We start from the raw sequence: 10302 nt of genomic DNA, 5'->3' as shown, positions 1-10302 counted from the left end.
ATTGTAGACTACAATTCTTCATTTCTTCGCTTCTGGCATAAAGGGAAATTTGTCACTGTGCAGGGTTATAAGAGTCCACCTTCATCTCAAGCTCAATTTCATCATATACGAAGGTTGGTAAGCACCGATGCAGTGGCTGCAGTGTTTACTCTTGAACTTCAGCAATTGGATGGGATTGTCAAGCCACCCTTGCAGTTACCAGAAGCTCTTCACCCTGCCTTGGTTAGTTTGATGCAGAAATATGCTGTTATTTTTTAGCAGCCTTCGGGTCTTCCTCCCCGACGTTCCCAAGATCATGGCATTCCTTTAATTGAAGGGGCTGCACCAGTTAAATCCCGTCCTTATCGTTTCTCTCACAACTTGAAAGCACAAATTGAAACAATGGTGTCTGAGATGCTGCAAGAGGGGATAATTCAACCCAGCAAAAGCCCTTTTTCCTCTCCTATTCTTTTGATCAAGAAAAAGGATGGCACTTGGCGTTTTTGCTCTGATTATCGGGCACTAAATGCAATCACAGTCAAAGATTGCTTTCCCATTCCTACCGTTGATGAGTTGTTGGATGAACTCTTTGGGGCTACTATTTTTTCGAAACTGGATCTTCGCTCGGGTTACCACCAAATCTTAGTCAAACCTGAGGACCGCTTTAAGACAGCGTTTCGCACGCATCAATGGTTGTATGAATGGTTAGTGATGCCCTTCGGCCTTACCAATGCCCCTGCTACTTTTCAGAGCCTTATGAATGATATATTCAAGCCTTACTTGCGCAAATTTGTACTAGTTTTTTTTTATGATATACTTGTCTATAGTAGTGGTTTCAACTTACATTTAGAGCATTTGGAACTAGTCTTAAAACTGCTGCAGCAAGAGTCTCTATTTGCTAAACTTTCTAAATGTCTTTTTGGCTCCCCGGAAGTTGATTATTTGGGACATACATCAGGGGCGGTGGGATTCACATGGAAACGGCTAAGGTTCAGGCAATTCTGGAATCGCCTCAACCTGCAAGCGTAAAGCAACTTCGGGGGTTTTTAGGCCTTAGTGGTTATTATCGACGATTTATTAAAGGGTATGCCTCATTAGCAGCTCCTCTCACTGATTTACTTAAGAAAGACTCATTTAATTGGTCGGAGCAAGCTACTCAAGCCTTTCGACAGCTGCAGCATGCTATATGCACCAAACCAGTCTTGGCATTGCCCAATTTTAGTATTCCTTTTGAAGTGGAGACAGACGCTTCAGGTACTGGTGTTGGGGCTGTTTTAATTCAACAAAAACATCCCATTGCTTATTTTTCCAAGAAACTACCTCCTACTTTACAGAAGCAATCCGCTTACATCAGAGAGTTTTACGCCATCACTGAGGCCTTAGCTAAGTTTCGCCATTACTTGCTAGGCAAAAGATTTATTTTGCGCACTGATCACCAAAGCTTGAAAGCGCTCTTAGAACAAGATCTTCATACACCAGAGCAACATAAATGGCTTCATAAATTGCTCAGGTTTGATTTTGAAATCCATTACAAGGCTGGGACTGAAAATGTTGCAGCGGATGCACTCTCTCGCAGCTTCTTTGGGGCTTGGTCGGCGCCAAGAGTAGAGTGGCTAGACCAACTTCGTGCAGAATTGGTGGCGGATGAGGATCTTCGAGTATTATTGGCAAAGTGCAACTCCAATTCGGTTGAGGATTTGAATTACTCTTGTCAAAATGGCCTCTTGTTGTGGAAGAACCGATTAGTGGTACCTTCCAAAAAACACTTTAATTAGGCAAATCCTCCATGAATACCACGATAGTGTGATTGGTGGTCATGCGGGAATTGCTAAGACTGTGGAATGCATTTGTTCCATTTTCTATTGGCCTCATATGCAAAAGGATATCAGGCAGTATGTCTTATCTTACTGCATTTGTCAACAAGCAAAGGTAGAAAATAAGGCACCAGCCGATTTGCTCAAACCATTACCTATCCCTTCACAGGTATGGGAAGATATTGCAATGGATTTCATTGTATCTCTGCCAGTTTCATCTGGCTATTCAGTTATCATGGTGGTTGTCGATCGTTTGACTAAGTACGCCCATTTTCTTCCCTTGAAACAAGATTTTAATAACAGGATAGTTGCAGGAACTTTTATCAACAATGTGGTTAAGTTGCATGATTTCCCAAAATCTATTGTATCGGATAGAGATTGGGTATTTATCAGCAAATTTTGGCAGCACCTCTTTAGTATCCAAGGTACTAAATTAGCATTGAGCTCAGCTTATCATCCCCAAACTGATGGCCAGAGTAAAGTTTGTAATCGAACCCTGGAGATGTATTTACGTTGTTTTTGTTTCGAGAATCCTAAGCGTTGGCTGGAGTTTTTGCCGTGGGCTGAGTTTTGGTATAACTCCTCGTGGCACAGCAATATCAAGATGACTCCCTTCAAAGCTCTTTATGGCAGGGACCCTCCTACTTTGGCTCGTTATGAACTCTCTAGTACTGATAATTCTTTCTTGCAAGAGTGGCTTCAAGACCGTGATCACTTACTCGATCAGCTGAAGTTTAATTTGGAACGCTCCCAGCAGTATATGAAACATGTTACTGATAAACATCGCCGACAAATTGAATTTCAAGAGGGCAATTTGGTGCTTGTGAAGTTACAGCCGTATCGCCAGCATTCCGTGGCACTGTGTAAACATCAGAAGCTGGGGTTGCGTTATTTTGGTCCTTTTCCGATCAGCAAAAAACTCAGTGATGTAGCCTATAGAGTGGAGTTACCTCCAGAAGCGCGTATCCATAATGTCTTCCATGTTTCAGCTCTCAAACGATTTCGGAGAGAGGGTACTTCCCAATACTTCCCTCTCCCATTGACCACTACTAATGTGGGGCCAGTGTTAGAGTCTTCCAGGATACTTTCTCCACATTCTATTATGAGGGGTGATAAACTAGTGCCACAATGTCAGATGCAATGGGGACAGGGCAACTTGACAGAGACAACATGGGAAGATGTTCATCACTTTCACAAGTTGTTTCCGGAATTCAACCTTGAGGACAAGGTTGTTGCTGATGGGGAGGATAATGATACGAATACAGCAAATGAGGAGTATATAAATAAAAGCAAGGAGTACATAAACAAAAGTCAAGCACGGTTGGAAGGAAGGGTTGTAACAAACCATGGACAGGTGGCAGTTGGTCCACCTATTCTAGGCAGCAGGAAGAGCACTAGGGAGAAAACAAATAGCAAGTGGTTAGAGGATTATGATCATTAGTGAATTGTGGTATGAATTCTCCTTTTCTGTAGCTATTCTCTCTTCCCCTATTCTATCCATTTTCTAATTCTTCTCAATTTTTCAGTACACTCTTTATTTTTGTCTCAGGTTAATTTTTCAGTACACCCTTTATTTTTGTCTCAGGTTACTAGTTGCTGGCTGCTTCCTAAGACTAGGAATTTTTATTCTTCAATTTCTTTATACTCATACTTCTATATTGTGAATTGCTTACTAATACACCTACTTAATATTAATACCACACTACACTTTCTCAATCTATTGGCTTCCCTGTATCAGAAACTATCTACTAATATGTATTCATTCATTTTATTCATATATAGACTCTTCAATTATTCATCTTTAGACTAATAAAATCAATGCCCCCAACACATTCATTGCGCATGAGCAAAAATGTTATTTGTATACTAAAATTAACTATAAAAATCAATCACTATATATTTTATATATAAATATGTATATTTAACTTATTTTTAATATATATTTTATATTAATAATTCATTTTAATAACTAATTTTAATAGACACCTAATATTATTAAAAATAAAATTATCTAAGCTGGAAAATGGAGTTAATTACCTTGAGAAACTTTGAGATAAACTCAAACCATAAAACTTATTCACTCTTCTTTTTTAGCTTAACAAAAGGAAATATTTGGGATGAAAAATTGTTACGCCACTCTTATAGGTTATAAGGTGTTTGTTGCTCTTCTTAAAATAAATATTTGCGATGAAAAATTGAAGAAAAGTCTAGAATTTTTTTTATTTATAAATATTTTATTTATCAATCAATAATAGATATCTAAACAGGCACCACAAACAAAGGCGCAAGCCCATTCTGTAGTGAAAAAAATAGTTTATCAAGGAACCAGGTCGAGTGGTCAGCTTACTCGTCCGCTTAAGCAAGTGTCGGGGGTTCGAATCCCGTTTTGTGCGTGCAGTAACCCATTGGCCAGCGGCAGATCCTTAAATGGAGCTCCAATCCGCAATGGATTAGTCCTTGACCTGTCGGATTGGAAGATACCGTAGACAACCAAAAAAAAAAAAACCAGGTTGTACAAAACAATGGCCATTTTTCCATTATGTGGAAGATACTAGTCATCTCCCCAAGCCTCGTCCCTCAACTTTTGCCTGGTAACAATGCGGTCCCTCCTGGCATCCTCTTGCTTTCTGTGTTCTCTGGACCCAGATCCTACCGACGGTAACTTTAATCCCATGCCATGAGCAATCAGCCGCTGTGCTGCTTGGGCAGATGTTTTTGGTCGTTGCCGTGGTGGTTCCAAGTCTGAAACAAGGAAACAAGAAAACCATGATATCAAGACAAGGATAATTCATCTTACCCCTAATTGAGGAACAAGTGCTCATAATAATTGAATGATTTTGATTGAATGACAGTCAAGAAAAAATTTTCACGACTAGTTGACAATCTAATGCTGCCTGACTGCCTGTTTTAACACAGTCTAATAGTTATTTATTATTTTCTTCGATTGGAAGTGAAAATCCACTTAAACTACAAAAGTGCAAATGGAGCAATTACCTTTAGTTTTAATTGAACCAAGGAGTGTATCATCTTCACTAAGTATCCTTACATTGAATGGACAACGAATACTTTTTCGAGCCTCAAGTGCTGCAATACAAAATGTTTCATATAAGTTGCCAAGAAATCAAACTAGAGATCAAACATGGAGGGGCGGGGGAGAGAGTAGAAACAGGAAAAATTGTTCACAAGAATGGAAGGTGGTGTTGATTCCAGGGTATCTTATTCTTAAATATTGATGCATGAAAATTTTATGATGGTACTGCTTATAGTAAGAAATAATACTAGAGTCAGGAAACTATGAAATTACCAACTGAAGGTGTTTGGAATACTGCAAGAGCAACTGTATCATTAACCCAGCGAATCACAAATCCACGATCTTTGAAGTCCTCAAAAAGCCTCTCCAGTTCGATTGTCCTTGTACTTGGTGGAAAGTCAGCCAAAACAAGAACATGTGCAGTCCCGTATTTTGCTGAATTTGAAAAAACAATAGTTAAAATCCAATCTCTTCCAACACACTGCCTTATGTATAGAAAACCTAGCACAATGGATAAATTATCTTTTAAATGAAAATGAATCTTTGATCTGATATATTATGAGAATTCATAACCTCCTAGCTGCACCACATACAATTAGATTTGATACAAGAAAACGCAGATCTTACACTAAGCACATAACCAGTTATTACAGTTCAATTGAAATGTCAGGGGTCATTACTTACCGTTCTGTACAACTTTTTTATCTTCTGAACTACAGTGACTCCCTTCATCCTCAACATCGTCGACTGAGCTATCACGTAATTGATCACTATAAAGTTCATGTTTTTCATAAGAAAATGTTCCTCTTCCACGCCGCTTTGGGGCTGGACTCTTAGAGTTCTCCAACTTAAGATTTGATACTCCAACTATACAATCTGAGGATACTGTGGGCAGTAACTCATCAGGCTCTCGATCTGCCATTGCTTCCCAATCTGTGACATTTCATAATATCATTCAAATTGCACGATTTCAATAACAAACATCATTAATTTAACATATAATATGATCAGCTTCTACAGGAAAGGAAGTCAATGACATAACAAAAAGAAATATCTATTAGAAGAGATATATTTGGTCCCTCCCTCCCCCAAGAAAATAAACCCATCAGGAAAAACTAACAATAACTGCATGGTATTCCCAAATGCCTACATCCATCAATGAGAAGAATAACAAAATTCACTATCATAATGAGATTTAAGGATTCAGTTAATGCGTACATGGTCTCTAACCTCTAACTTCTACAGAGTTTAAGGTTATCACAATCTCAACATTGACCTACATATTAATAAAAGCATGTTAGTGTTTTCCCTATAAATTCATTTTTGCTTCTGTTATGACACTGTTCACCTACCCAACTGTTCTTTCTTTATTGAGTGTCACCCACATGCTGTTTCATTCTACCTCTTCCATTCTTTTTGGTGCCTCCCTCCCTTTTGTCTTCACTTTAATTTTTGCCAACCAAACAAAGAATTACCAGTTCACTCTTTGGCTTCCCTTCAATTTTCTAGTTCACAAACACAACACTATTTTCCCTCTCACCAGCTCTCGTGTCACTATGACAGCACAATGCACTTTTCTCTTAACGTTACAATTATAGGCCAATATCACAATCGTCTCCATCAACTGTTTGCAAATGCAATATTTGGATTGGGAATAATATTTAAATGTACAAATGCACAATCATAAATAGAAACATCTTCTTTAAGGTGAGATTGTCTCTAAAGTTAAAAATTAAGGAAGTTAAGCTTCCACCCTTAAGTCATTGAGTGGATTATGACTGTGATGCTACACCTAACTTGATTCTAAATCTAAAATTAAGCAACTTAACCAAGAACAAATATATAAACAAACAATTGTTATCCAAGATAATGAAAATTGAAAACATACCATCGTCTGAAGAATCATTGTGAGGGGAAGTCTCAGCAGGCAATTCCGCATGCTTCTCATTAAGCCCTTCAGAAGATAAAAAATAAATAAATAAATAAATAAAAAGAACTAATTCCGATTAACATAGGCACATTGCAACCAATTTTTGCAGGAAAATTTACGCTACTTTACCACGATCCAAATCCCCGTTAAAGTTAGAATCTTTGCAAGACGAAGAAGAAGAAGAAGAAGAAGAAGAAGAAGCAAGATTAGTCGGTGCAATCCTTTCCCCCTCGTACTCTTTCCCAACTCGCGTCTCACTGAAAATGGAAGAGGGGGGGGGGGACATTTTGTTTAGAAATTCCTAATTTAAGTGTTGCATTTCAAACGGAAGAGGAAAGAAAAAAAGAAGGTACTTTTGTTGCGTTTGTTTGATGAGAGAAGCGCGGGTTCTAAGTTCATCGGCTTTGAGGGAGAAACCCTTGGATGAGTAAAGTGTGGCCAATTCGGTGAGAGCGGAGGCCAATTGGAGCTGCGTGACGATGGAATCGGAAGGGTCTTTTAGGGTTTGGAGCTCAAGATTTGAGATCACCGATTCGATGAAAGCGATGGCGCCGTCGGTGTCTCCGGCGGCGGCGAGGTCCTCCGCGGCTTCGCTCCAGTTTTGTGGTGGCTGTTCGACTTTCTCCATTTGATTTTGCTTCCTTCCAAGTTCCAACCCAATTGTGAATTGTGCGCTTAATTTTTAACTTCTTCGGAGATTTGTTTTTTTCTAAATAATTCTGCTTTTTTTTTTTGTGGTTTTTATCCGGGAACAAGATACTTTTAATTGTTAAAAAAATTTGAGCGAAAAAAAATCCAAGACAATAGATGCATTTTATTTAAATAAAGGAAAGAAATATAAACATCTAAAATCTAACCGTCAATAACAAAAGAGGGATGGCTTTTCAATTACAATTGAAACTCAAATAGGAAAGAGTAAGAACTAAGTGAGAAATTAGGGTCCAAAAATTTTTTTGCAATAATTCTTCAATTGAATATTCAGCTACCTTCCAAATCTCTTCTGGTGTCAATACTTTGCCTTCAAAAATTCATTTGTTACGGCTAGTCCATATGCTCCAAATCAAACACGCTACCAAACTTCTTCGTTTCTTTTGGTGGCTATCGCCGTTTGTTCTGTCAAGTATTGTCTTCCACCATTTGCAAAATAGATTATTGTTGTCTTCTTCTTTCGGGTCAGCTGCTGAAATTTGAGCTAGATTCCAAACCTGTCTTGAGTGAATACAGGTAAGTAAACAGTGGTTGACTGTTTCTTCATGTTGGTTACACCGTGGGCATGTGCTGATTATGGCTGGAATCCTTGCATTTAACCTTTTTCTAATAGGGAGGCCTCTGTGCAAAGCTTTCCATAGTAGAACCTTCATCTTCATTGGGCACTTGAGGTCCCAGAGTGCTGACCAAATTCGCTTATTCCAAAAGTGTGCTGGCATCATTTCAATTGGGGCACGGAAGAAAAGGAACCCCACCTCATATCCTGATTTCACAGTGTAAGTCTCTTTTTTTTCCTTATTCCATTTGATCTTGTCTTCCCCTGAATGAATCTGTGTTTGTATGATGGCATGTGCAATTTTTGGCTGAAAATTATTATTAATTAATTCAGTGTTCTAATTCCCAGATTCTGTGATGAGTTGAGCTACCCAAATTAAATTGGGGTTAATTTGTTGGTCTTGCATATGTGATAGCAGTCCCTAATTTTCAACCCAATGATCCTCCCAAATTCTAATCATAAACTGTCTTCTAACTTGCCATATAACACCTTTTTCTAGACTTTTTTTACCTTCTAGTAAACTCCTCCAAGCCCATGATGGATTGTGCCATGTGTCAGCTTTTAGGAAGGAAGTGTGTCTGAAATACTTACTCTTAAACACCTTTGTAACCATTGATTGAGGTCTAGTGATTAAACGCCATCGTTGTTTGCCAAGCATAGCCAAATTAAAAGCCTTGAGGTCCTTGAACCCCAATCTCTCGTATCCTTTTGGTCGACATAAAGTGTCCCACTTTATCCATTGTATCTTCCTTTTCCCCTGCTTTTGTCCCCACCAAAAGAGTGTCAACAAACTCTGAATCTCGTCCACAAAAATCTCAGGAAGCTTGAAACAGCCAAATGTATAAATTGGGATTGTCAAGCCAATTGATTTAATTAAAACTTTTTTACCACTAACTGATAGCAAAGTTCTCTTCCATTGCTGCAGTTTTTTGCTAACCTTTTTCTTGACAAATTTGAATGTTGATTTTTTTTTATTTCTAGACAGTGGTCGGCAACCCTAGATATTTATCTTGAGCATCAACATTGGGGACCTGAAGAATATTCACAAGCTCGTCTCTGTTATACTGTGGTGTATTTCGGCTGAAGAACACGGCCAATTTATTCAGGTTAGTCTCTTGACCACTAATAAGTCCATATAACTGTAATATCTGCATAATACTCTGGCAAGACTGAGGATTAGCTTTACTGAATATGATAGAGTTATCAGCAAAGAATAAATGGCTAATGGTAGGGCAATGACTGTTTAATTTAAGGCCAGTTAGCCCATTATTCTGTTCTCCTCTGTGGAGCAGATGGGATAACCCCTCTGCACAAAGAATAAATAGGTATGGGGAAAGAGGGTCTCCTTGTCTGAGCCCTCTAGTAGGTCGAAAGAAACCTCTAGGTTGACCATCCACAGTAACAGAATATGAAACAGTAGACACACACTCTTTGAGCCAATTAATCCATCGATCACAAAATTCAAGCTGTTGCATAATCCTCCATAAAAAACTCCACTCTACCCTGTCGTATGCCTTACTCATGTCTAATTTCAAAGCCATGTCCCAATCCCCAAATCTCTTATTCTTCAGAAAATGCATAAACTCATGTGCTATAAGTACATTATCATTTATTAACCTTCCTTTGATAAACGCACTTTGATTTTCACTAACAATTTTATTCATGAGGAATTGAATAAGCATTTTTGAAATAATCTTATAAAAAACTGTACTCAAGCTTATAGGTCTCACTTGAGCCATAGTAGTTGCATTATTAATCTTTGGTATGAGGCAAATATGAGTGTGGTTAAAAGTTTTAAGTATTTTTTCTCCCCTAAAGAAGTTGCGAACTGCCCTTAGAACATCCTCTTTGATGGTGTCCCAGAAAAATTGGTAAAATTTTGCCGTATAACCATCATCCTCCGGAGCTGAAAACGGGTTAATAGAGAAAACAGCTCTTTTAATTTCCTTTTCTGAGACTGGTCTAGTAAGAAACCAGTTATTTCTAGCTGTAACCTTTCTTCTCATCGTTGAGATTATCTCCGTTGGGTTAGGTGGGATAATTGTTGTAAACAACTTTTCAAAGTAATTTTGGGCTATTTGACTAATACCCTTTGCTTCAAAGCTTGCTACTCCATTTTCATCTTCCAATTTCTGAATTTTGTTGTTCCTATTTCTGATTTTTGTTTTTGAATGAAAAAATCTGGTATTCTGATCATCCCCCCTCCCCCATTTTAGCCATTGCACCCTTGATTTTTCTTTCCAATATCTTTCTTCGCTGAGGTACGCTTCAGTAAACTCCTCTT

The 10302-nt window shown here is 38.3% G+C and overlaps 1 protein-coding gene across 1 annotated transcript; it reads right to left on the bottom strand.

The window, feature by feature from the left end:
- Window positions 1-3988: 3988 nt before the first annotated feature.
- On the bottom strand, window positions 3989-7657 carry LOC112737461 (uncharacterized). The gene is made up of 7 exons (XM_025787377.3): window positions 7108-7657; window positions 6884-7011; window positions 6713-6778; window positions 5509-5757; window positions 5098-5259; window positions 4788-4877; window positions 3989-4535 (listed from the first exon to the last, which is right to left on the bottom strand). The coding sequence occupies exons 1-7, from the start codon at window positions 7380-7382 to the stop codon at window positions 4345-4347; spliced, it is 1161 nt and encodes a 386-aa protein (XP_025643162.1). The 5' UTR covers window positions 7383-7657; the 3' UTR covers window positions 3989-4344.
- Window positions 7658-10302: the final 2645 nt, after the last annotated feature.

Source organism: Arachis hypogaea, chromosome 13 (assembly GCF_003086295.3).
Source record: "Arachis hypogaea cultivar Tifrunner chromosome 13, arahy.Tifrunner.gnm2.J5K5, whole genome shotgun sequence".
NCBI classification, from domain to species: Eukaryota; Viridiplantae; Streptophyta; class Magnoliopsida; order Fabales; family Fabaceae; genus Arachis; species Arachis hypogaea.
This window is presented reverse-complemented; position numbering and strand designations above follow the sequence as displayed.

Coding starts and splice junctions, on each gene's coding strand:
- LOC112737461 (XM_025787377.3), bottom strand. CDS start 7,382: ATGGAGAAAGTCGAACAGCCACCACAAAACTGGAGCGAAGCCGCGGAG. Junction 7,012..7,107: donor ATCAAACAAACGCAACAAAA/GTACCTTCTTTT, acceptor TTCCATTTTCAG/TGAGACGCGAGTTGGGAAAG. Junction 5,260..5,508: donor TAAAAAAGTTGTACAGAACG/GTAAGTAATGAC, acceptor TTTCAAATTCAG/CAAAATACGGGACTGCACAT.